This window comes from Hipposideros armiger, unplaced genomic scaffold (genome assembly GCF_001890085.2).
Source record: "Hipposideros armiger isolate ML-2016 unplaced genomic scaffold, ASM189008v1 scaffold_141, whole genome shotgun sequence".
NCBI lineage: Eukaryota > Metazoa > Chordata > Mammalia > Chiroptera > Hipposideridae > Hipposideros > Hipposideros armiger.
This window is the reverse complement of record NW_017731491.1, coordinates 2,474,018-2,501,138: the sequence shown is the minus strand read 5'-3', so window position 1 is coordinate 2,501,138 and position 27,121 is coordinate 2,474,018. Positions and strand designations below refer to the sequence as shown.

Below are 27,121 nucleotides of genomic sequence, written 5' to 3'. Positions count from 1 at the left end.
ATGGGAAGCCACTGGAAGTTTTCATGGAGGAAAGCTACATGGTAACACTTATTGTTTTTGACCATCCTTGTGGCTGTGGTGTGGGCCACGGGTGGTGATGGGGCTGAAATAAAAGGGAGACCAGATAAGCGGGCCGTTGCAGTGGCCCAGGGGAGAGATGACGGCAGCTGGGACAGGGTGTGGACAGTGGAGATGGAGCGACATGGATAGATTTGAGATCTATTTTGAAGGTAGAACCAGTAGGACTTGATGGATTCAAGGGAAAGAGAATAGAGGAAAGGGAGGAATGGAGACTGCCAACTTCATTTTCAGAAAAACTTGAGCAACCGAAAGGATAGAGTTGTTGTTTGCTGAGATGGGAAAGCCTGTGTGGCAAATACCTTTAGGACGCGTGGAGTTTGAGCTGCTTATTAAGATCTTCACGTGGTAATGTCAGGTGGGCAGTTGTGTGGGCTGGTCTGGAATTCAGGACCGAGACACACATCTGATGTTCCTCCCCATGGAGGTGGTATTTAAAACCTGGGCCTGGGTGAGCTGCCCTGGACATTGGTGAATTAATAGCTATGAAAGAGAGCGGGTCCAAGGGCTGAGCCCTGGGGAATGAAGTGTGCAGACATCAAGCAGAGGAAGAGCAGCCAGCAAAGTGGGAGAAAATACGGTGGAGCCCCGTGTCTCAGAAGTGAATAAAGTATTTCTAGAAGGAAGGGCTAGCTGTGTCCAGGGCTGCTAAGACGTGAATAGATGGGAACAAAGGAGTCACTCTCAGATTTAGCAACATGATTAGACCGCTCATTACATAGTAGGTGCTTATGAAAAGGTTGGCAGACTTGAAACGATCATGTTCTGTCTGCACTGTGTGGCACAGACTACCCAGGGCATACGGGCTTGGGAAACTGAGACTCAAGGGGAGGTGGCCAAGGGGAGGGGCTTGGGCCACCTAAGAGCCTTTGTCAGAGGGAAGCTGGGGGATGTGGGGGAGGCCGGGGAGCCCAAAGGAGCACCGGATTCCAGTTTGCCCACCAGCACATTTTGAGAGGGCCTTCCCTCCACTTCTTCCCCGTTTTTCCTTTCAGGAGGTGATTCATATTTCAATATATTCCAGCTGAAAAAAGGATCAGATTTTGAGCAGGTGGTAAGTCAGTACATGGAAATTTGATATATTTTGACTAATGCAGTCTGAAATTTGGAAACTGCAGACAATTTTATTCAAGATCCATTTTTATACCAACTCATTATTGGGGGGAAAAGGCAAGATTCCAGGTTTCTGAGGGAGGACGTGTGAACCCAGGCCTGTCACCACCAGGCCCCTCAAAGCAGGCTTGACCTAGCTGCTGGTCTGCGCGCTGCCTGCCCCTGCCTCAGCTGCCAAGCATTCTGCCGGAAAAGCTTTCTTTAGCAACCTCTTTCAAGTATTCCCCCTGGGGTTACTAGTCCAATTTAATCTGACCTTCAGCCCCACCTCTGTCGCACCAACTCCAGCAAATCCCTGGGGCTGGCACTTAAGACAAGTTTTGTGATACAGACGATTACACAGAATTTCCACTTCCTTCCCCATCTGCCTTGTCCATTTTCCTGGTCTCATGAGTGTGAAGCACAAGAGGAGGAAATAAATAATGAAGACAGAGGGAGAAATGAAGTTATTGGCAAGGGAGCAAGGACACCATTCACGGAAGGCGGGGGAGTTGCCTGTTGGGTGCTAGAGGGGGAGAGGTTGGGAGAGGGTCTCTGAGGGGGCAGCAGCCTCAAAGCAGAGAGCCCTCCTCCTACTGTTGGATACCAGATCAGTCTTGGTTTGAATCTTGGCTCCACCATTTTGGGCGAATCACCACACTTTGTTGAGACTTATTTTTCTCACCTGCAAAATGGGGATGTGAATACCTTTGTAATAATTTTGGGGGGAACATGTAATGAATGTATGTGGATGTTCCCAGATGGGTAGGTCTGGCACACAGGAGGGATTCCACACATGTTGACCTCCTTCGCTTCCCCACCGCAGAGTTTTCCTCTTCACACCAGGCAGTGGCTCTTGTCTCTTTTGTGCAATTCGCGGTCTAGTTGGGAAGGCAAACAGAGGAAAAAGGTCAAGTTTGTGAAAGTCCCCCACGATCGGTGATTTTCTGAGTGTTGAACTTAAGACTTTATGGGCTAAACTTTCTAGAAGGTGACCTGTCATTGTGCATCAAGAGGAATTTGACTCAATGAATCTCTGATTTAAGGAAAGAGAAATTTGGACAAAGCTTTATGCAGAAAGATGTTCATCCCGACATTATTTAACTCTAAGTTAACGGACTTTTAAAAGAATAAAAGAGTCAATAGGTACATTCACATGGTAATAAATCAAAAGTTTCTGACAGGTGAAATTCTCTCCTCACCCCAGTCCTCGAGCTTCCAGTAGCTCTCCCAGGAGGCAGCTAATATTACCAATTTTGCCATGATAATTTATAACAGTAAAAAATGAGAAACAATCTAAATGTTTCACAGATAAATAAATTATTGTCTGTTTATATATAGGATACCCTGCATTCTTTAAAAATCATGCCTGTTTACCATACCATTCTTTTGTTACTTAACTGAGTGTTGCCTCTAGCTTCAGACCCTTAGCATATGCTGTTCCCTCTGCCTGGAATCCCCACTTGCCCCAGTTTCAATCTTCAAGCTCCCAGCCTTCCCACCCCCACTGGCCAGAGGAGCCCCACCGTTCTCACAGCTCCCTGGATCTCTCTCCCTGGACTCCCTTTTGGGGTGCTATTATATATGGCTGTGGCCATTTGATGAGTGCCTGTTTCCCCACCAGACTGTATTCTCCTGGAGGGTGGGGTCACTGCCTGCTGAGCTCCCGTGGCTGCCTGCGTAGAGCCTTCAGATGCAGGCAGCTGAAGAGCTGCTGAATGAATGAATGTTCTGAGTTAAGCAGAAAACGCAAGATACAAAGCTGCATATATAGCATGATCCCAATTTTATTGTTTTACATAAAATTTTTATTTAAATTTTATATATCCCTACATAAATGGAGGAAGCATTAAAAGAAAGTACAGCAAGGCACTGTCAATGATTGTCGAGGGTAATGGGATTGTGGTGATTTTTCTTCCTTTGGACTTCTATACTTTTTAAAACAATTGGCAAGTATTACTTTAAAAATTAAAATAAATGGTGGAGAGTGACCATAAAGAAAAACCTTATGGGGGAAAATAGACATTGGCCACACTGGGAAGCCCATGCTGAGTGCTACCTGGGCCAAAGCTGTCTGGTGTGGGGTCATGTGCTGGTGGCTGACCTGAGGTGGGCCCCTGGAGAGAGGCCAGGGCTCAGGCCAGCAGGGAAAAGGAAGCAATTCAAAGCCTGGGACCTGAGATCCTCAGCTAGACTCTGCAGGGTCTTTTTTTTTCCTGCAAGATTTATTTCTTGTATTAAATAGTAAATGCATACATCAAAATGTATGTATAAGATATAGAGAATAAGAAAATCAACATCCCTGAGCCCACTGCTCATTTTAAGACACAGAACATCTGAGATATATTCTCTACAGGGTGTCTTAAGTGGTCAGTCAGGAGGAATTCTATAGAGGGATCAAAAGAGAGGTCTGGGAGGCGAGGCCTGAAATGCCTGGTAAACTCGTTTATTCTCTTAGGCATGAGGTATCTACCCTGGGGCCTTCTGGTGGCTAAAACTTATGGTATAACTAATTTACCTGCAATAAGGCCACCTCAGCTAACTAAAGCACCAGGTTTCTTTGCTTTTGGCTAGAGTCACATCAGCTAAATCATTCATTCATTCATTCATTCACTCATCCACCAGACATGCATGGATGAGCTCTATGTACCAGGGACCAACTTGACACCCCAGCAGTTCTGCATCTCTGGTGGTGGAGACAGGTAACTTTAAGAGAGTGGGGAGTGCTGTGAGAGGAGGGAGCACTGAGGATGGTGGGGGTTCTAATACAGAAGGAATGACCTGGAGAGGCTTCTTGGAGCAGGTCCTGTCTGAGCTGAGTCATGCAGTTACCATCTAACATAAGTTAGATGTTTTTGGTTGTAAGCAAGAGAAATCTAGTCTGGCTGACTAAGCAAAAGAGGAATTCATTGGAAGGTGTGTTAGGACACTGGGCTGTATGTAATTGAAAACCCAACTCAAAATGGCTAAAACAAGAGGATTTTATTATGTCATATACCAAGAAGTTTGCAGATCCCAGGATTGGTTGGCTTATTGGCTCAATAAGGTCATTATGGATCCAGGTTCTCTCCATCTTTCTGCTCTATAGTCCTTGCCAAGCTGGCTTTGGCCTTTAGGCTGGTCCTCTCATGGTCAAAATATGGTGCCTCAGCAGACTGTCTTTGTGTCTTATTGGTCAGAATGGAGTCACATGCTCCTGTCTAAGCCAATCACTGACAATGAAGTGAAGACCCATTCCCTGGGCTGGGCAGAAGCCCAGCTCCTCTAGAGCATATGACTGCCTGATAAATGAAGGAAATTTGGATCCTGATAGCCAAGAAGAGGGGTATTGACTAGACCTCTGCAGAAAGAAAATGAGACCCAAAGGAGAAGCTGAACAGCCCAACACTAGGGCGGGCAGGAAACAGGGTGGTTCTGGGGTGGAGGGAGTGCTTGATGGAAACAACTACTGGGGCAGTATCCTCAGAATGGCTCCATCAGGGTGAAACATCTCCAGCCGAATCGCTGTACTTCAAGTTCAGGTTCACATCCTAGGGTAGAGTCTCATTGGCTGAGTCTGGCCACAGATTGATAGCCCTACCTCCTGAATCACTTGCCATGGGGGAGGGGTGGTCCCCCGAGGGATCTTAGGGAGCTGCTCCCTCAAGAAGGCAGGAAGAGGGGAGTGAGAAGCCCCTGAGCAGAGATGAGTGAACGAAAGTGGAAATGGGGGGAACAGGTCCAGACCATGATGGACTTGTAAGCCATGCTCAGCTGGAGGGACCTCACATTAGTAAAGCCTTTTTTTTTTTTTAAAGATTTTATGGGGGAATTGGGGGAGGGGAACAGCGTTGGGGAATCGGGGAAGGGGAACAAACAAGTTGCTGTTCTTTTGTTCTTCAGTCTAGTCGTGGAAGACGTTGCTTCACTGGCCCATGTTGGTATTATCATTGCGCTCTTCCTGGGTGAGGCAGATCAGTCGCCGGCCACTGGACGGCCACTCATGGCAGCTCTTGGCAGCTCACGCTGGCTGCCGGCTGCTCATAGTAGCTTATGACAGCCCACTGCAGCTTTACTGCAGCCTACGCCGTCGCTGGCGACTCACGGAAGCCCAGCTCCAGGTCGAGCTGTTGTTCACCATCTTAGCTGTAGAGGGCACAGCGTCACTGGCCCTCACGTGGGATCCAAACCAGGGCCCTGCTGCTCAGAGCCGGCGTCCCAAGCCAACTCTTAGCCAACGTGCCACTTGGCCGGTCCATAAAGACTCTTATTTGCGAACAATGGACACCAGCCTTGACTAATTTAAACAAAAAGCAGATTTGTTTAAAGGATATTGGGTAATTCACAGAATCTCCAGAGGGTTGGGGGCTCCCCAGGCAGGAGCAAGGCTCCAAATTAAGAAAAAGACACCTCCAACCTTGTACCTCCAACGTTCCCACCACAGCCACTATCCCAGTTGGTTTTCCCACTGCTGCCGTCCTTAAAAGCATAGATCCTGCTTGGTCCCTGCTTATTTGTATCACTAACTCCTAGTTCTGAGTGTGGGGTAGGTGTGTTGAGTGGTTGAGTCCAGGCCATGGGTTTTGCCCAAGCTGCAAAGGAGGCTTTGAAAATGAGAATTTGACCTTCATAGATTTGATAGGGAGGGAAGCGCTCACTTACATAAATTGGGAGATTTCCCAAAATACAGGAATAAAGTTTAATGGCTAGGTAAAAAAAGACGACTGTCCACAACATGCTACCCTAATGTCATCTGGAGAAGACTGCCAGCTCTTGGAAGCCAGAAACTGGGTCTTTTGTCCCCAGAGCCCTCCTGGCTTGGTGCCTGGCCCAGAGGAAGAGGTGAAGTAAATATTTGCTGAGCTAATACCCTGTCAGCAGGGGAGTGACATGGGCAGACTTAATTGGAGGGGCCAGACAACTCTAACCACCCAGCAAGAGGGCAGAGGCTAGGGCAGTGGGCACTGAAAGCCTGTGTTTGTGAACACCTTTTACTTCCTTGCCCCACAAGCCTCACCTGTGGCTGGGGTAGCTTGATTTCCCAGCACATGGAATGCCTGTTTCACTCTGTCTTCTCTCTCCTCAAACTGCCATCTTCTTCCCTACCTTTGCTCATGGAGAAAACAAGAGCTCTCAGGAGGTCTGGATCTTGGTGTCCTTGGCCCTTTCACCCCTACTGCATCAGTTTCTTTCTTTCATTTTTTCTTTCTTTCTTTTTCCTTCCTCTCCCTCTCTCTCTCTCTCTCTCTCTCTCTCTCTCTCTCTCTCTCTCTCTCTTTCCTCTCTCCTTCTGAATCATGCTCATAAACATGCAAACAGACTCATGCTCATAAACATGCAAACAGACTCTAGTGTCTTCCATCTTAAAAAACAACCGACCTTCCCAGACCCTGCGCCCCTCCAATCCTGCCCCATTTCTCTGTCCCCTTCACAGCAAAACTTCCTGGACGAGTGGCCCCTGGGTGCTCCACAGTGCTGCTCCCTGACTCCTCTGGGAGTACTCTTCCCTATGCCATTGAGGACAGGCTGGGCCATGTGACTGACTTTAACCAATGAAACATGAGCAGGAGTGACATGTGTCGCTTGCAACAAAAGCTATAAGATCCAGTAAGTAGTTGGCCATGTCATCTGTTCCCTCTTCCAGGGACCTGGCAGTATTCTGGGTGGAGGATGCGCTCTCCACCCAGGTCCCTGAGCAGAGCCTCAGCTGTCCTGCCTGAGCCAGAAACCAGCCTTTGTTGTCAGCTGTTGAGATTCTGGGGTCACATACCCATCAGCACACCATAGCTTGTCCTGATTGATAACAGTGCTATCTCCTTTTCCTCATATCCCATTCACTTTCTTTTTTTTACATTTAAAAAATTTTATTTTTCAGTTATAGTTGACATACAATTTTATATTAGTTTCAGGTGTACAACATGGTGATTAGACATTTATAACTTTATGAAGTGATCACCACAGTAAGTCTAGTACCCATCTGGCACCATACAGTTATTACAGTATTATTGACTATATTCCCTATGCTGTACTTTACATCCCTGTGACTGTTTTTGTTACTGGCAATTTGTACTTCTTAATCCTTTTCACCTTTCCACCCATCCCCCCAGTCCTCCTCCCAGCTGGCAACCATCAGTTTGTTCTCTGTATCTATGAGTTTGTTTCTGTTTTATTTGTTCATTGATTTTGGTTTTTTAGATTCCACATATAAGTGAAATCATATGGTATTTATCTTTCTCTGTCTGACTTATTTCACGCAGCATAATACCTTTTCCCATTCACTCTTCATCCCAATCGGTGATTTCTGCCCCCACCTTTTTATTTGAAACGAACTTTCCAGCATCACCAATTACCTCCATGATGCCAAGTCAACTGGACACTTCTCTGTCCTCATGTAAACTCTCAGTTGCCCTCGTCACGGCTGATTCCTCCTTGCTTTTTGAAGCACTCTTGGCTTCTGTCACATCATACTTCCTGGCTTTCCTCTGACCTCCTTGGCCATTCCTTCAGAATGGTTGTGTTGCCAGAGGCCTCAATCCTCTTTCTTCTCTCCTGAGTGACCTCCTCCATGCCCATGAATTGAAATACCATCTCTGTGCCGATGATTCCCCAGTGTGTGGCTTGCGCCTCTGGGCTCTGGTTTTGTACATTCAGCTGCCACCAAGTAAACATCTCTATAAGGCTTCCCAGAGCGCTTGTTGGCCCTTATGCCTGCTTTCCTAGGCTCCTTGAGTCTCACTGTACCCTTATCCTCTCAGAGCCACCCCGTGGACCTCCCCCTCCCCCTCCCCCTCCCTCACACTGGTTTATCTGTATGTCCTGTCAATTCTACATCCCAGACATTTCTGAATCTGTCCACTGCCCCACATCTGTCTCTGTGGCCCCTACCCCCTCCAGGCTGCCTACATTTCTCACAGATAATAACCACAGCTCTCCCTACCTCGACCTCCTGCTCCCCCTCAACCCACGCTCCAATAGCAGTCCCCCAAACCCAATCCCAATCATGTCGCTCCTACTTCAGGCTCTTCTGTGGCTCTTTGCCACACCCAGAATTAGAGCCAAACTCTTTTTTTTTTTTTTTAAAGGAAACATTGTGTTTTTCCAGGACCCACCAGCTCCAAGTCAAGTTGTTGTCCTTCAGTCTTAGTTGTGGAGGGTGCAAGCTCGGCTCTAAGTCCAGTCGCCGCTTTCAAGCTAGTTGTGGGGGTGCGCAGCCCACCATCTCATATGGGAGTCGAACTGGCAGCCTTGTTAAGAGCACGCACGCTCACCAGCTGAGCCATCTGGCTGCCCATTGGCAGCTCAGCGGCAGTTCAGCTCAGGCTCAGCTCACTGGCCCATATGGGGATTGAACCGGCGACCCTGTTGCTCAGAGCTTGTGCTCTAACTAACTGAGCCACCTGGTTGGTCTTAGATCCAAACTCTTTATTGAGGCTTTTAAGGCCCTGGAAGATCTGCCTCCTGCATTTCCGACTGCATCTCCTGCCCCTCTTCCCTCTTCCACACCAAGTTCAGTCCTGTCCCAGGGCCTTTGCACCTGCTGTTCCCTCTACCTGGAAAGCTGTTCCTTGACTCCTTCTTATCTTTTAGATCTCAACACTGTTCCAGGAGGCCCTTCATAAGCACTCAAACTAACGTTAGTCCCTCTGTCTCAATCTTAACCCCTCTTTGTGTCCCCAGTGCCTATCACCCTTAGTCAGTTTGAGCTTGTCTGGTTTCTTTCATTTAATCATTCCCGCTCCCCCCCCGCCCCACCAGAGTGTCAGTCCCATGAAGGAAGGAGACGTGTCTCTTACTGTTGCAGCACCAAGCATGGAGCTGTTTCTCACATGAATGAAGGAGCTGGGAGACAGGTTCAAAACAGGGTGATGGATACCCGGGTGTGAGTTCTGAATGCCTTTCAGCGACAGCAAGGAAGGGGCAGCTATCCCAGGCACTAGGAACAAGGGCTTCTGGTGGAGGCTTCTGGGCCTACTTCTCAAAGGCTGGGTTTCAGCTCCTGTTTTGTGTCGCCCAATCCTGGGGCCATCAGGATCTGGTAGACCCCCATGCCACTCCCTCACCCTCACAGCCCATCAGGAGGCCCCAGGCAGGCATCTTAATGGACACTTGCCCCTGAGGACAGCCCCACCCCCACAGAGGTTTCCCTGCCCCAATAAACACACCTAAGATACCACTCTGGTTTCGATGGGCCTGTCTGGCTGCAGTTGGGCCCACAGTTTGCCGTGACTTGGGAGAAGGGACAGTTGTTCCCACAAGATTCAGAGGGAAGAGGTGGGGCCCAGAGCCTTCTCCAAACCTCCCAAGAGGAGCTGTCTCTCAGGGGCCCTTGGCCCTCAGTCTTGGAGTCTGGGATGCTACAACCCAGGTTCTGGGGCCCCCAAACCAAAGAGCAAATTTGAGTAACATGGAACACATTATATGAGCCTCATTGGGGTGGAGGGGGGCTTCACAAGGTGAAGGTAGAGCTTTCTGCAGAGAGCTGGCAGCTCCAGATGGGGATAGACGGACTGGGAGAGTGGACAATGCAGAAAGGTTAAGACCCTGTCACCACCTGCTCTACCCTGGGGACAGCCAAGCTCTGGCAGGGAACTTGAACTTGGGGTTGAGCCCCAACTTTGAATCTAATCTCTAGGTCCCTCTGCCAAGTCTCTCAGGTCTGGGAGCACCAGGGTGAGTGGGACGAAAGCCAGAGTCCCCTGGGTGTTGAGGGGCCCTAAGGGGGTGGGCAGCAGCTTCCTTTGAGAACAGGAGCAGAAAAACAAATCATCATCCTTGGGAGAGCCCCTCCTTTCAGCCCCCCTGGGCTAGCAGTCCAGGGGCACAGCCTCACTGCATGCTTCCAATACCCAGTAAGGCAGGTGCCCTGACCCCAATTCCAGGCTAAGAAACTGAAGCCTTGGAGGGTTAATGACCTGCTGAGGTGCTCCCTCTGGAGCTGGTCTGAAGCCCAGGCAGTAGCTGGGTACAGAGCTGCCCAAATGAGCCTCCAGCCCCCCTCCTCCACACATAGGGACCTCCCGCAGTGAGGAGGTGGAAGACACAGATAGGAGCCTGAGGTTGCTCCAACAAGGCCCCTGAGTGCTTGGCAGCCCAATTAACATGCTGTTCCCAGCCGGGCCTGCTCAGAGGATTGGGCACAGCAGATGAAAGCTAAAACGTTATTCCAATAAGGGGCTGCCCACTTGCCAGCTGAGAGTGAACCAGGTGTACTGAAGGGACCTGGAGTGGGTGCATAATTCAACCTGTCAGGAGGAGAGTGGGAGCTAACGGTAAAGCCAGAGTGAGCACTGAGATAAAATAGGGACATCACAGGCCAAGGGATGCACCTCTCCTCAGGAGAGGGCCCTGCCCCCTCTCGGGAACGGAGCTCAGGGATACTGCAGCGTGAAGGCCCGGTTGCTAGCCCCCTTGATGGCCTCCAGAGACAGACACGTGCTTACATATGCACGTGTGTGTACTCAGATCCATGCATACATGTGTGCACATGGCATGTACACACACATAGATAAACACACAGAGGTGGAGATGCACCTATCTGTATACACACACACACACACACACACACACACACACACACACACGCTCCGTCTGGGCCCAGGACGGTATCCAGGCTGCAGGCACCGGTGTCTGGAGGACATTTATGCATCATGCCTACCTGTGTGTCCCCTCCTCCTCTTATGCCCATAGATTTTTGCGTGTGTGTATGTGTGTGTGGGGGGGGGGGGCACAATCCTGGCCCCAAGCTAGGGTGACTTACTTGTCCTAGTTTTTTTGGGACTTCCAGTTTTGACACAAAGTTCTGCGTCCTGGGAAACCAGTGAGTTCCAGGCAAACTTTCGCTGGTCACTCATCTCCCACTGCGGCCTCAGGCAGGCCTGGTGCACATCCTCTCTCTCAGAGCTCTCCTCACTGTCTGTCACCTCTGTGATGGCCCAGGGGACCTCGGGAGGAAGCCAAGCTGAGTCTGCTCTGACCCTGGAGGCCTCAGTACTCATAAGCACCACTGTGTTTATTGAGCACCTACTATGAGCCAGGCCCAAGGGTTTTCTTCTTGAGTACATATTGTGTGCCAGGCACTATTCTAGGCCTTGGAGGTACAAGCAGGAAGCACACCAGACAAAATCACTGTCCTCCTAGCAGGAGACAGAAAATAAGATGCATAAAGAAATGATATCATTTGTTCGAACAGGCTGAATGTAATGGGGAAAAGTAAACAGAAGGAGCCCATTTAAAATGCTGGGGAAGGGGAGGTGGGGAGAGAGACCAGAATGGTGAAGTATGAGCCTTGCAGATATCCTGGGAAGTGCTCCAGGCGGAGGGAACAACAGCATGTGCACGGGGCTAGAGGCAGGATGGGCCTCGCCTTTGAGAGAACAGCAAGGAGAAGAGTGAGGCTAGGAGAGGGAGTGAGGGGGAGGGAAGGAGGAGAGGCAGCGGGCCTGGGGCAGGGGGCCTTTGGACCATGGTAAGGACTTGGAGGTAAGGTAACGGCTTACTGAGTATGATGGCAGCCGTGGAGGGGCCACATGCTCTCACTCACGCTTTTGCTGCTGTGTTAGCAGAGATGTTGGGATTGAGGTGGGAGCATGGGGACCACTCAGGAGGCGATTGTGATAGTCCAGGTGAGAGATGATGGTGGCCCAGACCCGGATTGAGGTGGTGGCTGGGAGAGAAGCCGATGGATTCTGGATACGTCCTGAGGTTGAGCTGACAGAATTTCTGGCAGATTGGGTGTAAGGTGAGAGGGAGAGAGAGGAGCAAAATGACTGAGGTTCTTGGCATGAGCAGCCGGAATAAAGGAGCTGCCTTCCCCTGAGATAGAGGAGCCTTGTAAGGCAAGACCAGCAGCTCAGCTTTGGACAGATTGCCTTCAACAGATGGAGATATGGAGGAGGTGGATATAGGTAACTGCAGACAGAGAGGGCTAGGCTGCAACGTTAAAGGATTGCACCCATTTTATAGGTGAGGTAAACTGAGGCTCACATAAGCAAGGGGACGTGTTTATTAAGCTGGGGAGCTGGGATGGACCAAGGCCTTGCTGGCTTCAAAGCCTATGCTCATCCCACTGCCCTGTGCTGTGGGACAGGGAAACACAGGCTGCCCTTCCCAACCCCATGTCCAGCAGTGGGGGCCAAGGAGGGAAGCCCAGCTCTGCCCTGGCTGGCTTTCTTGTCTCCAGGGCTGAGCCAGGCTGAGGAGATGGGGATGCCCACCAGGAAGTGGCCTGTACTTGGGTGCGGCACAGAGGGACAGTGCCAAGTGGCCTGAGGCGCCAGTGGCTCTTTGAGCACAGGCGGCCTGGCCTGAGGCCATTATCTGACCAGCAGAGCCATCCCGTTAGCATCGATTGGCTTAGAGAGGAGCATCTGGCAAGGCTGGGGCGAAGGAGAGCTCTGCCTTGTTCAGGGGCAGGGTAGACTGCAGAGCCAGAAGAATTGACCACATGGCTGACCAGTCTCTAAGCCTTAGGGAGTTCCATGGACCTGCCCAGGCGCGCTGGGGATGCCAGTCCATTGGGCTGTCCCTGTGCAGGTGTAGGGAGGAGGACCCGCTTTGGGGCCACCTGGTGTCAGACTCAGGTCAGGATGAGGCCAGGGAGGGCTGACCAGCCCTCAGATGAGGCTGCCCTGCCTGGCCCGTGCAGCGTGGAGCCCCTGGATTCAGAGTCTGGGTGAGGCCTGCTCCAGTTGTCTGGCTCACCAGCTGCGTGGCCTTGGCCACTTCCCTCTGTGTGCCTTGTGTCCTTTCCCGTGGAATGGCACAGCACCCACGGGGGTGTTATAAGGATTCCATGTAAAGAACCTGGCACAGGCTGAGGGCTGGGTTCTCCTTGCTTAGTTCCCTTCCTGCTGCCAGGGGTGGGGAAGATGTAGGACGCCTGCCACATTGGCCATCTAGCCTGGGACTGGGGCAGGGCCCTTGTCAGTGCTGGTCCCAGTGGGCAGCCCTCTGGCCTCCCCAGCCCTGGGTCCCCCCGCCCCCCGCCGCCCAACTGAGCTGGTATTACAGCCTCTTTAGGAGCTCTGGCTACTTACGGACTGCAAGAGGGGGCTGGGGAAAGGTGGGGGCCCGCCACCTGCTTCCCTATCTCAGTGGCTTTGCACATGCCATTCCCTCTGCCTTGAATGCCCTTCCCACCCATCCTGCCGGTCCAGCCCCCATGGGACTATTCATAAACACATCTATGCATGGGCTGCTGCGTGGACTTCATTAAGTACCTGCCCATGCTCAGGGCCCTCACTCCTACCTCCACAGGTCCCTGCCCAGCAGGTGAGGGGTTTTGGGGTTTGCAGGAAGGAAGACATGAAAACAATACTGGCTCTCCATTTCTGCAGATCCTCTATGCTGGCAGGGGAGCTGAGGTTTCATGAAGGAGGTTGCACGGGGGCAGCAGGAGCCTTCCCTGAGCTTCCTCCCTTCCCTCACCACACCCCGAGGTGCATACTTTGGGCCCAGCACCTGGCCAGACTGCCTCGTATCGTGAAACCCCCCTACCTGCTGGTCAATGAGGACCGCCCAGTTCATCCTGAGCCCCTCCCTGCCCTGGCACCCTGGACACTCCAGGACTCTGGCAGCAAGTGTTGAGTGGAGGAAGGAATGAATGAGGCTGCAGAGACACAGATGAACTCAGATATGTGGGAGGCCAGATTAGGGAGCAGCGGAGCAGAGCAGTCAGTCCGGTGCATGCCCCTGGAGGAGAAGGAGGAGGAGAGCCTAAGGTAAGCCAGAGAGCGGGGGAGGCCCAGCCTTGCTTTCTGCAGCCCCCTCAGGCAGAGCAACCCCTGCCCCACCCAGAAGCGGGCCGAGGAGGCTGATGGGAGGGATGTAAGGCTCCTTCACGGAGATTTGGATACCTGCTAACTTGCAATCTTAAAATGCACAGCCAAGGCACCGGCCTCCTTGTGCATTAATCAGCAGTCAGTGCGGTGGGGTTCCCACGGATCTCATGGAGGCAGCATAGGAGTCTTGGCAGTGTGCAGTGCCAGGCACCGGACAGAACGACAATCTCGGGCCAGGGCAACGCAGGCTCAGGCAGGGGGTGCCAGAAGCAGGTGGGGTTGGCTGGAAGGGCTGGTCCAGGGCCTTGAATATGGGACCACTTTCCAGGGTGGAGAAGCAGACTCAGCTGAGACCCACCCCAGTGCCCAGTGGGAGGAGGCAGCTTCTGTGGCATGGGTCCCCTGGCATCTGGGTAGTGCTGAAGGATCTAGAGCAGCTCTAAGCATTGGTTGGGCTTCCTGCCTCCTTCTGGGCCCCTGTCAGAAGAAGAGCACGGTGACCCCTGCCCTGGATCCTGCCTTCACCCCAATCCCCTGCGACCTGACCCCTCCCACCTGCCAAAGCGTGTTCACTTGCCTGCTGCTAAGCTCACGCCTAGATTTTTAGGCAGTTGGCTTTTTCACCCACCCCGGGGTCTTCACCTGGTTTTCCCTGTGTCCCAATAACCTCTGGGGGCACCTGTCTCCTGTCTGAGGGAAGGGTATGGCTCTCTGTGGGCTCCCCCCCACCCCAGCTTTTCTGGGGGTCATTTCAGAGAACCTCATCCCAGAGCCTTAAGAAGACAGAGCCACAAGAGCAGGCTCTGTTGTCTGCCCCTGCCCCAGGTTGGGGTAGGCAAACCCCTCACTCCCCACCCACAGGGTAGTTCTGAGCATCAGAGGAGCGAGAACAGAAGAGCTTTGTCAACTCCATAAGCTGTACAAATGTCAAGTAGCATTAGTGCTGAGCCTGCCCCAGCTCACCCCCATCCCCAGGTAAGCAGTGATCATCTCTCTGCTGCCAGACTTAATGGAAGGAAATGCCTCTGTCTTTGCAGGACCCTAGAGGTGGAGTAGTCGGTTTGGCACTATGTGTCCCACAAGCACAGGTTGTGGCCATGGCTCTGACCCTTCAGCACAGTGAGCACTGTGAACTTCCTTGAGCTAGGAGGGCACCCTGGGCAAGGTGGAGGCTGCCTCCCTGGGGCAGAGTTCATGGGCAGGGGTGAGGAGTGGAGTTAAGCGAGGGAGTGTGGGGCTCTGGAAGATGTGGCCAATGTGGGTTGGACCCGCCTCCCAGCCCTGGGTGTTGGAGGCTCAAGGCAGCACTGCAGGCTCTCCAAGAGTCAGCTGGGTTTTGGGGTCCAGGCTCCTATTCCCTCATACTCCTGCCTCTCCCGGTGGAGTTGGGTTCCTGGGCCAGATTGAGGTGAGCTGTGAGGGGCTGGCGGTCAGACCCCAGCCTTCACATGGGAAGAAGAGGTGGCATGGTGGTCATCTACTCACGTTACAGACACAGACGGGGAAACAGGCTGAGGAGGCACCAGCCTTGGGCCTGGTCTGCAGGTTGCAGGCTGTCCAGCGGTCACGATGACCGAAGGCACAGCACGGGCTGCGTAGAGCATGGCCGGTCCCAGAAAGGGTCCCCACAGCTGCTCTGCCACCACCATTACTACTGAGGTCATAATTGCTCTGAAATTGCAACCGAACCCAATTATGCAAAAACCAAATTACGTGCGATGATTTTTATGTGTTGGAAACGTTAGGTCGAAGCTGGGTGATTACAAGGGGACGGGAAACAGCTGCCACTCTCTGGGAGCCCGTAACTTCCAACAGCTGGGAGCTGTCACTTATTTACAACACTGTTTCTGCCAGAAACGAGGGGGTGGCTATTTGTGGCTAGGTCTGCCTGAGCCTGGGCAGGCAGCTAGGGCAGCGGCAGACCTGGGAGCCTGGCTAGGTGGCCGGCGTGAGGCTGGGAACAGGGCTAGCCGGAGAGCGGCTGGGGGAGGGGTTGGCTCTCTCATTCTGCATACTCTGGGCACAACTGGCAGCAAGAAGAATCGGCTGAGCTGCCCTATGTCCCCCAGCTCTCCTGAGAGACCTGGCTGGCCAAGCTGGAAGGGAAGGGCAGAAGGCCACCTCGGGCAGTGACGAGCCTGGAGCCTGTTCCCCCAGCACTGGCGCGCCTGCCGGGCCACCAGGGGCAGCTGCGACCCTGGAAAAAGGCAGGTAATGACTATCGTCCATAATGAGGCTGCTCCGATAATGAGCATGGGGCTATTATCTGACCACAGGCTGGACACATCCGAAAATAAATTATTTTAAGGATCCATTAACGAATGCCTAATTAATGCCCAATTAGAGGGAAGCTACAGAGGAAACGCTCCGGACAATCACGAGGCAAGGCCTGGTTTGCAGCCACAGCCTGGGAGCTTGAGCAAGGGAGGTGGGGAGAGGGGAGAAGCCAGAGGTGGACCTGAATGGGGGCATCTGGCAGCTTCATGGGCCCCAGAGCCCATCAGCCTCCCCACAGTCCTTTGAACACCTGTGTCCTCTCAGTGCATCCTCACAGCTCAGTGAGGGACAATTATTACTATTTAGAAATGAGGAAACTGAGGCACAGAGGGGTGTCACATATTTGAGGATGTGGGAGGCACTGTAAATGAGACATCTCTTGAGATGAACTTTGCTGTCATGCATGCATGCTTCGCTTGTTTAGGGGAATAATTTAAATAAAGAGACTCCTCAGGACCCCATATGAGACATTGACTTGGTTAGGTGTCTGCACCACTATCTGTTTACACAGATAACTGTGATTAAGTGGCAGAGCTGGGACAGGACTTGGAGCTGGCTGCTTTGTGACCCCCACCCTAGCAGGGCTGACAGAGCCTGAGGGGGTGGGGCTGGGGTGTTTGGGAGCAGGGCTAGGGCGTATTTGGGGGAATCAGAGCCTTTACTCCAAGCTTACCTCACTGCCCAGGCTGGGGATTGAACTCCCAGTAGAGGTGGGGCGCCAGGGCGTGGAGAGCTAGATGGGGGCCTGGCTTGGGTCTGACCCCTGCCTTCCTCCTACCAGGAGCCAAGCCCTTGGGAGGCCACCATCCCAGTCAACTGAGGGGAGCAGACAGGACAGAGCTGGCCAGGAGGGTCACGTGCTGTGCCTGCACCTGTCTATCTCCCGCCTCCTGGGAAGCCCCTGACCTGGCTGTGCTCTCTCCCCACCAGGGTGCTGTGTGGAACTGCTTCTGCTGCTGCTGGCCGGGGAGCTGCCCCTGGGCGGCGGCTGCCCACGGGACTGCGTGTGCTATCCGGCACCCATGACGGTCAGCTGCCAGGCGCACAACTTCGCCGCCATTCCGGAGGGCATCCCCGAGGACAGCGAGCGTATCTTCCTGCAGAACAACCGCATCACCCTCCTCCAGCAGGGTCACTTCAGCCCCGCGATGGTCACCCTGTGGATCTACTCCAACAACATCACTTTCATCGACCCCAACACCTTCGAGGGCTTCGTGCACCTGGAGGAGCTGGACCTCGGCGACAACCGGCAGCTGCGGACACTGGCGCCGGAGACCTTCCAAGGCCTGGTGAAGCTCCACGCCCTCTACCTCTATAAGTGCGGGCTCAGCGCCCTGCCTGAGGGCATCTTCAGCGGCCTGCACAGCCTGCAGTACCTCTACCTGCAGGACAACCACATCGAGTACCTGCAGGACGACATCTTTGCGGACCTGGTCAACCTCAGTCACCTGTTTCTCCATGGCAACAAGCTGTGGAGCCTGGGCCAGGACACCTTCCGGGGGCTGGTGAACCTGGACCGGCTACTGCTGCACGAGAACCAGCTGCAGTGGGTCCACCACAAGGCTTTCCACGACCTCCGCCGGCTCACCACCCTCTTCCTTTTCAACAACAGTCTCTCCGAGCTGCAGGGTGACTGCCTGGCACCGCTGGTGGCCCTGGAGTTCCTCCGCCTCAACGGGAACGCCTGGGACTGTGGCTGCCGGGCGCGTTCCCTGTGGGAATGGCTTCGGAGGTTCCGAGGCTCCAGCTCTGCTGTCCCCTGCGTGTCCCCCGAGCCGCGGCAGGGCCAGGACCTGAAGCTGCTGAGCGCCGAGGACTTCAGGAACTGCACGGGGCCAGCGTCCCCGCACCAGATCAAGTCACACACGCTCACCACCACCGACAGGGCTGCCCGCAAGGAACACCACCCACCCCGTGGCCCCGCCAGGGACAAGGGCCACTCGCATGGCCATCCGCCTGGCTCCCGGATAGGCTACAGGAAGCCAGGCAAGAACTGCACCAGCCACAGGAACCGCAACCAGGTCTGGAAGGCGGGTGCCGGGAAGCAGGCCCCCGAGCTGCAGGACTATGCCCCTGACTACCAGCACAAGTTCAGCTTTGACATCATGCCCACGGCAAGGCCCAAGAGGAAGGGCAAGTGTGCCCGCAGGACCCCCATCCGTGCCCCCAGCGGGGTGCAGCAGGCCTCCTCAGGCAATTCTCTGGGGGCCTCGATCCTGGCCTGGATACTGGGGCTGGCGGTCACTCTCCGCTGAGGACCCAGGGCACCAGCACCCAGCACTGCCACATGTCCACCAAGGAACAGAATTTCTTTTCTTTTTTTAACCAGTGGAGGATCTGCTGGGTTTCAGGCAGAGGCTGGTAAAGGCTTCGGCTGCTGTCTGGGCCCTTCCTGGTGGATTATAAACCCAAAGTGTACAGCCCTAAGTGGGAGAGGATTAGCACTCCTCACCCAGCTGCCCAGCCAGCCCCCACCGAGCAGCCACGGACAGCAGCCATCCAGCCAGGCGGTTAACGCACGCAAAGCGAATGCTTTATTAACAACAATGGGACAGTGCCCCACGGGAGCCTGGCTCTGGGGAACCCTGGTCAATTGGAGAGGTCTGAAGGGCCCCCGCCATTCTTGGAGGAAGCAGGACTCAGAGGAACAGACGAGCCTCGCCCAAGAGGCTGCTGGGTCGACCAGCCGTCTGGGATCACATCAGGTGGCCTTTTGGTCTTTGCCTGAGGCCATTTCGTCAACTTGCCCTGAATCCAACCGTTTGCCACCTTCAGTCCCTCCCTCAGGGGTGACGCCTCTCATTCCTGATGTCTCAGGCGACCCTGGCAGACCCAGCCCAGACCCTGGGCTCCAAGAACCAATTACCAAAGGAAAGATCATCAGAGGCTGAAATTCAGAACTTCATCATGTACAATGAGGCTCTCCCCGGAGGTGCAGTTTTATAACTATGTCCACTTATATATATATACACACTCTACATATATATATATATTCACACACACACAAAGGCACAGGTCCCCCGCCCCACTCCCTTACCAAACTGTATGTCTTACCATGTTTATAAACTATACAGAAAACTATATCTGCTGAACTAAGAATTGTATTGGTGATTTCTAGCAAGAAAAGAGTTAGAGGATTTTTGTCTAGGTTTGCAGATTTTGTCTGCAACCATCATCCCCATGTAACCTGGGCTTGCCGGGGGCCTGAGGCAATTGGTTAGTGGGAAGGTTCAGGGAGAAGGGGAGGCAGCAAGAATCACTTCAGGGGACCAATATTCTTAGATATTTAGAGCATCACCTTGTTTTTATATGCAACACAAGCCCATCCGCTGCCCTGGAACACCATCACCCCCACCATAGTAGCTGTTGGCGTCGGGGTGAGAAGCAAGAAGCAGCTTGTTAGACATCATGGAGCCAGGTCCTGGGGACATGCTGGACTGAGACGGGGAAGGGAGGAGCTTTGGGTTTCTTAGGCCATTAGGTGAGGCAGCCTTCACAGTGTTAGTTCAACGGCTAGGCTACGTCGTTAGCCTAGCATTTGCCAGTGGCGGTCTGGACAGGCTAGGGAGACTCTGGGCATGATCCCAGGCCTCCATTATGGCTCAGCTGCAGAATTTTTCCTTAAGGCTCTTTGATGGGCGCCCCAGCAAGGGCCCTGTGTAGGGTGGCAGGAGGGAAAGCATCAGGTGGCCTTAGCAGAAGGGGAACAGTGAGGGCATTTCAAGAACCATCTCAGGCACTTCTGCATTACAGAGGCCCCATCCCTCCTGGCTCTTCTGAAGATGCCCAGGGACGGGCAGAGGTCAGGGGGCCAGACTCAGGGGTAGGGAGTGGGGATGTGCAGGGAATGGAGCAGGCAAGCCCAGACAGGGCACAGGGGCTCCGGTCAAGGTTGGCCATGCTATTGGCTGGGGCCTGGGTAGGTACAATCTCCTTTGCGCTTTGCACAAACCTGAATTCCCCCACCAGAGAGGATGTGAGGAGCAAGAAACACTGAATCCAATTAAGAGAGAAAAATAATAATAAAAATTTTCTCTTGGACAAGAACCCTGTTTCTCATTTCCTAACCCCGCATTCCTGAAGGGGTGGCAGATCCCAAGATTTGTAGGGTGGGCAAGCCTGGCAGGGCACAGCTCTGAGAACACAGCATGTTTGTTGGCAGAAGGAGCCTTATGGGGCAGGGGCACGCTGACTCACTGGGCTGCATGTGCATATGCGTGTGTACACACACACACACGCACGCACGCACGCACGCACGCACGCACGTTCTCCATTCCGTGGTTCTTCCCTTGCCCGCACAGAACATGACTCACTCCCCACACAGGCTGTGCTGGGTCGGCACCATCTCTGTGGCTCTCCCTGGAGCAGGCTAGCTAGATCCTTCCTGGTCTGTTCCCAAAGGCCTCACCAACAGCAGCTGAGCTGTTGATTCTTAGGGGGCTTGGGGGTGGCTGGAAAGAAACTGTCAGGCCCAGAGGAGTTTCCAGGAGTCCGGGGACCAAACCAGACAGACAGCAGTAGACAGCATCCGGAGGCTGCACCGGCGTCAGAAAAAGGAGAAAGTTCCCAGAGAGAAAGAGAAGGACTGTGTTGTCAGGTATGGACAAATCCACCTCTGCACACGGCTTAAAATGACACTAATGGGAGTTGGGGGAGGGCAGAACAAATCGTCTTTAGCTTGCAGTTTATCTCTTATGGCCTTTCTGCTCTTACCCAGTCCAGTACCCCGGCCTGGCTCTCCCTTAGAACCTGAGGATGTTGTCGGGTTGTTGATTTAATTTCCAACTTTAGACAGTAAAGCCCTCAGTGGGAAGATCAAGAGTCCAAGCACTTTATAAAATTTTTTTAAAAACACTTAGTAAGTCCTGTAATATGGAAGGGAAATGTCAGAACGAGAAATGCTAATGTTTTATAAATGATCTACTTCTGTCAAGTGCAGTGCAGCCTCTGGTCCCTGACGATTATTAGAGGCAAAGCAGAGGGGTCCAGGATACCAGGTGTATTTTTAGCAGCTTTCTCTAAGAGGTAGAAGGAGAAAAAAACCAGTTCTATTGTGGATGACGTCACTCGTCACACAGCTGCACACACGCTACCCAGTTACGATGACGCCATTGCCCAAAACATCAGAGGAAGTTGACAAGTCGGGCTAAGGGGAGGCCCCTTTAGTCACCTCCTGGGTAGTTCAGGGCAGGGAGGTGTGGGTTTCTGGCCCTGGAATCCTGTCTTCCTCCCAGGGGCTGAGGCCACTGCTTTGTTCCTGATGGGGCCAGCTTTTCGTCCATCTTCAATCAGCACTTTCCCTAGGCCCAGGGAGGGAGCCATCTCTTCTGCCTCTGTCCCCTCGGGCCACACAGCCCTCCACTCTGGAAGGTGGCTCGCAGGAGGGGCTGGGTGGCCACTGGTGGTCTGAGTTTCTCCACACAAGCACCTCCCATGATCCCAGAGCATGGCTGGCTCCCTATCTTTCATTCACCAAGGGCCTGTGTATGCCAGCCATTGGTCCAGGCTCTGAGAACATAAAAATGAGAGGACATGGCTCTCAAGGAGCTCAGAGCCTAGATGTGGAAACAAGTATGGGATTGGTGACACGAGTGTGGGATTGGTGCCTATGTTAGTGCCCACCCCACCCCCCCCTGCAGTGAGAAACTCACCTGGGGTAGGGTCAGTCAGGGAGGGCTTCCAGGAGGAGATGACAGTACATGGCTCTCAGAGGATGAGGTGGCCAGAGAAGAGCGTTAAGAGTATTTCAGGCAGAAAGCTGGAAGCATGCAATAGCACCGCATTTGGGGTATCAGCAAAGAGCTGTGAGTTGAGGACTGGGAATGCTGTTTGGGGAGGCGTGGGAGGCAAGTCTGGCAAGGGGAGGGCCCAGGACTTGGACTCTACCCTGGAAGTGGAGGTGTGCCCCCCCCCTCTCCGGGGTCCTTTTCCTTACCCCGCACCCTTAGTACCTCTCCAAGCACATGGTTCCCACCAGTATCATGCTTGCCAATGTTCCTCAATAGTGGGTTTCATCATCACAACTTGCCTCTTCTGCGCAGCCAGATCCTTCCCTCGTGCCAGCAAGCTGGAGCACTCTCTGGAAATCTGCCTGGACCAGAGTCCCAATCCCAGACACCTGCTGCTTCCAAGCTCGGAAAGTATCCCATAGCTATTTTGTCTCCTAGGCTCCCTCCTTTCCGATCCACGCAGGGCTCAGCCCTCAGCCCATTTCCTTGCTCCCAAGCATGGCTGCACAGACACGCCCTCAGCCACCACGACACGTGCCCACTCTAGCTGACGATCAGTGATCCCCAGAACCTCCCCCCCCCCAAATTGCATCTCCTCCCTTTTCTTTCCTACTAGGGTTGTTCATTACCAGGGAGCCAAAATTCCATTTAGCAAATGTTTACTCATCGCCTAACTAATCACCCAGCACTCTGCCATCATGGCAAATGGGGTTCCAGAAGGCCTGTTGATAGATTTGAGGGAATGTGGAGGGGGGAGCAGGAAGGGTTTTTTGGAGGCCGACCTGCAGGCCCTTGTGTCAAAGAGAATGTGTTTGCTGGGAGGGCTCCCTGGAGCTGGCTGGGAGCCTCAGGGCCTCGGGAGCTCCCAGCAAATCCTTCCTGGTATTGTCACCACCCCCACCCCCACCCCCACCCCCAGGCTGTCTCCACCTCTGGGATCCAGCTCTTCAGGCCCCTGCTCAGCACTGACCTAGAGGATGCCAGCCTTTCTCTGTGCACATTCTTTGATTGACCAGAAGTGAGTGTACACTCTGACGGGGTCCCGGTCAACATCCGCTGCTAAGCCTCCTGACCCAGCTGTGGTCGCCTTCTCGTTCATCGCCTTCCAGCTTAGCTCTCTGGCCTCAGCTTCCTGTAAGTAGGAGTTTAGCCCATCAGCCATTCCTCCATCCCCTGTCACCAATCCCCCACTCTCAGCTCGTAATAAGCCAACTTTCTTTTACCTTCTGTCTACTTGGAAAATATCTCAAGAACCTTTGTGCATTAAAATAGCCTTTACAATGCTATTCTCAGTATCTCTTTCTACTCCTCAAATTGTCCCTTTTAACTCACAGCTCTTTGGGTATAAATCTCCCGGTCTCCCCCTTTGCAGGCTGTTAATAAATACAAGTTCTAAAAAAATATACATAAACATCCATTGTTGGCTAAATAACTCATAGCACAATAAAAAAGCCAGCGTAGAAATGGAAGGCTGGGCACGATGCATGCCCACCCACGCTTTCTTACGCAGGCTATTCTCACCCGTCTCTTTGAAGGAGGCTGCTGGACTCCGGGTAGTTTATGAGTCTAAAAGTCACTGGGTGAAGGGACCAAGGATGCCCCAAGGGAGAAAAAGAAGTGAGTAGTTATAGTGCTGTGTTTATAGACTCCCTCCAAGAGCATGGGGGTGGGGGTGGTGGGGGGGAGAGTGAGGACAGAGGGGACCCCTGTGCAGGGAGCAGGGGCTAATTCAAGTGACATTCCAGTGGGCTGGTCCACAAGGCCCCTTACCTCCAAAAGAGATGAGTCAGCCTCCTCCGAGATCCGGTACCAGCCTGCCCCGAGGGGGCCTGCCCCATCTTTCCCCTTCCAGCTCTCATTTCTCATTAGAGCCGTTAGTTTCTAAGCACCAGGAGGGTGGGGAAGGCTGTGCCTTTTGTGTCGCTGATTTCTGTGTGGCAGCGTGCACACTAATGGCATGCCTGAACAGCAGAATTTGACATTGCTGATGCAAAATGTGCTTGGGTCACAGTGCTTTCCAAATTGGCTGAGGCACCACATCAACCCCTCCTCATTCACCCAGGCATCTCGGGGGGCTCCTGCCAGCGACAGCTTTTGCTGCTCCCACTCAGGGCCTCAGAAAAGAGAGAGGAAGCGAGAGATGTATTAAACTCTTCAATCTCTGTAAGTACCATTTCCCAGGAGACAGACTCTAAGGAAGAAGGAAATGCAAGTGCTCAGGACCTAAACAGGTGGGAGGCCTCTGAAGCAACCAGCTCCGTATTAACCCCCTCCCCCAGCCTCAGGGACCACCGGGCAAGACAATGGTGCTCTCTGAATGGCAGCTGACCGGAGATTGAGACGTCCAGGTGGTCGCTTACTGCTCCAGCAAGAGAGGGATGCAAGATATAATCACCACATAAACTTTCTCAGTGATGAGGGGCCAATGAGACAAACCCACAGAGGAAGAGCTGCAAGGGGCAGGGGCAGGTGTGGACTGGGTGGTCAAGGGAAGGTGGAGTCTGAGCAAAACCCCAGAGGATACACATATACAGTGTCACTCGGAGAGAGGCAGCACCGCCGGACAGTACAGTCACGTAGCCAGGGAGTCAGAGGCAGGGAAAGACGCAGGCAGACAGACAGGAGGGCGCGATAGGGAGAGTGATTGTGCACACATATCACTCAGGCACTGCTTCCTGTCACTGTCCCTCGTGCCGCTGAGTGTGGGACATTCATGCAGCCCACAGATTCAATCACCCACCACGTGCATGGCCCTGGTCAGGCCCTGGGACACTATGGTAAACGCTAGTGCCTGTCCACAAGGAACTCACCTTCCAGCCGAGAGCTGCCCCTTTATTTGATTACAAAGGGGATGGTCAGGAGAGGGGCAGAGGGGTCTGTCACACAGACGACCCCCCACCCCAGGGAGAGTGAAGGGTGGGGTGAATCTTGCCCTCCCCACATGCTGGTGAGCCTCGGTCAGGGACACCTGTGTGTGACGAGGGACAGATTCTGGCCTGAGACCTGGGCCTCTCGGCATTTCCTTCTGAGCCTTGAACCTGAAGGGGTTTGTCCAGCTCCCAGTGCCGTGGAGGCTCCCAGAGGCCTCGAACCCTTAATTCTCTGACACTGGGGCCATGTGCATGTGCCTCTTAGCTCTGAGCTCTGGGCCAGGTGGGCCACATTGTCGTTCTCACCCTCTACTCCCCCCACCCCTGGCGCGCTGGGTCACAGGGGTCTCCAAGGTGTTTTTGTTCTTTATCCCAGAGTCGAGCCTCAGAGGCCCTGAGGTCCCTGACCCCTGTCTCACCTTCCACCCAGAGAGTCTCTCACTGTTTTATCTGAGGCATTTAAAGTGCCATCAAGCGTCTGGCACTTTGCACGTCTGAGGTGCAGGCTCTTCTCAATTTCCACAGCAGCTCCCTTCCTAGGAACCACCCCCAGGTTTGCTTCCCTGACTGTGCCCCTGCCAGCCTTCATTAGTATCCATCAGGAAAGAGGCTCAGACCCACCATGGTGGGTCCTGTTTTGCTCTCAGCTCGGCGCCCACAGAGAGAGACAGGGCAGGGACTGGGTGTTCTGTTTGGAAGCTGCTGTAGGCACAGCTGCTGTGAACTCCACTCCTCCGAGCCACCCCCCCCCCCCCCCCCCCCGATTCCAGGCCTGTCCCGATGTGTCCTTCGCCGTCTCCTCCCCACCACCCCACGGATCAGTGTCCCCCCATTCCCAGCCTCACAGGCGATGCCTGCAGGGAAGTTCTCCCTGAAATCACTCCTGTTGCCTTACTAGTCTCTCTCTCCAACCCTACCAACTTCATGCTGGGCCCGACACTGGCCTCAGCCTCTCCAGCATGCAGCATCCGAAGCTGCAGGAGCTGCCGCCTCTGGCCCACTTCTTGGCCTTCTCGCTTAGAGACAGCTTCATTTCACAGAGTCACTGACCCACTTCCGCCTCTGGGACAGGCTTCAGCCAGGCCACGGCCCCATCTTCTTACAATTCTTTCTTCCTCATCCATTTCATCTCCTAAGGTCAGCGATGAGTGAAAATGAAAAAGCAAGTTAGAATCGGGTAATGTTTCAGGTTTTTAAGGTTCCCTCAGAGACACACCTCGTATCAAACTGGGAAGTGTCACCTCTGAGGAGATTTGAATATAATTCTCTTTAAGCAGTGGAAGAAATGGGCCTCCTGGTTATTCAAACCCAAGCTGCTGAACCCAAGACAAGGCTCTTCCCCAACACAGCCCTGTGCTTCCATCCCCTGAGGGGAAGAGATCCAAACGCTTTGAACAGTCCCAGGCTCAGGCTGTAACTAGTGGAGATCCCACCATCCCATGCAACCCATGGCTAAGAGTGGGATCACCCTGGGTGACTCAACTCTCCCTTTTCACCCCCAGGAATTTCAAGCTTAGAAGAATTGATTTGCAAAAGCCCTGGAGAGGAAGTCAGAAGCTTTTCCTAGAGGGTCTCTTTGCTTTCCTGACCCCTTAAGCTTTCCCAAACTAGGTCACTGGAGTCACCAACCTGGTGACTGAAGTTGCTGGCAGAGCCACTGATCTCTGCCTTCCTTCCCACCAACAACAGGTATGCAGTAGCGGGAAACTCCCAGCTGGCCAGGTGTGTTTCTCCAGTTTCTTGACAGCTGTGGCTGGGTCCCCGTTTCTGAAAGGACCCCACATAAAGTGCAATAGACTCCGATGGTGAGGCAGGGGAAGAAGACCTGGTCCCACCGTCTCACATCTTGCAGGGTACCACCATGAGGGGAATTCTTCCCACCATGTGAAAGGGAGACAGTGGGGCAAAGGGCAAGTTGAAATTGACAATCAGGCCTGTCAGAAGCACGTGGGGGTTCCTATGTCCAAACATGACACAAGTACCTTCCTAGCTTCCCACTAAAGCGGCTGCATTTTTTTACAACGCTTCGTGCTTCAAGCATTTCTGATCATCGATTTTTGGCCTTACCTCAGAGCTTTCTGTGAAACTTGGGACTATGCTGGGAATTTGTATTTTCTTTTGGTTGTTTCTGTTCATTTGGAAAATTGACTTAAAACCATCATAATAATTTTGAGTCAAATATGTCTGCTTTGCTTGTTTGGAATAGTTTCATGATTTTTTACACTTTGTTTCCAATTTTAATTTGTCTAATAGCAAATTGGTTTTAAAAATGGAACAGGCAACCACTTCTTCATGTATTAATTTATCCTAGGTAATA

General features: G+C 53.1%; 1 protein-coding gene and 1 long non-coding RNA gene across 6 annotated transcripts in view; one reads left to right on the top strand and one right to left on the bottom strand.

The window, feature by feature from the left end:
* Positions 1–20,219, top strand: part of RTN4RL1 (reticulon 4 receptor like 1) — a 70,506-nt gene extending 50,287 nt beyond the window's left edge. For 3 of the 4 annotated variants that reach the window (XM_019650478.1, XM_019650476.1, XM_019650477.1), the window contains exon 2: positions 17,136–18,477. In XM_019650478.1, coding sequence (XP_019506023.1) covers positions 17,136–18,460 — 1,325 coding nt within the window. In that variant the 3' untranslated portion in view covers positions 18,461–18,477. Of the gene's footprint in view, positions 1–17,135 lie in introns of all 4 variants that reach the window. The other variant, XM_019650475.1, reaches the window with a different exon arrangement.
* A 577-nt stretch (positions 20,220–20,796) lies between these two features.
* LOC109386904 (uncharacterized) lies at positions 20,797–23,487 on the bottom strand. Of its 2 annotated transcripts, none has more exons than XR_002124870.1 (3): positions 23,456–23,487; positions 22,905–23,066; positions 20,797–22,296 (listed from the first exon to the last, which is right to left on the bottom strand). It is a non-coding gene; the product is annotated as an uncharacterized LOC109386904 (long non-coding RNA). The 2 variants fall into 2 exon arrangements; XR_002124869.1 differs by lacking the exon at positions 23,456–23,487 and having other exon boundaries at positions 20,797–21,713; positions 21,857–22,296; positions 22,905–22,989.
* Between the last annotated feature and the right edge of the window lie 3,634 nt (positions 23,488–27,121).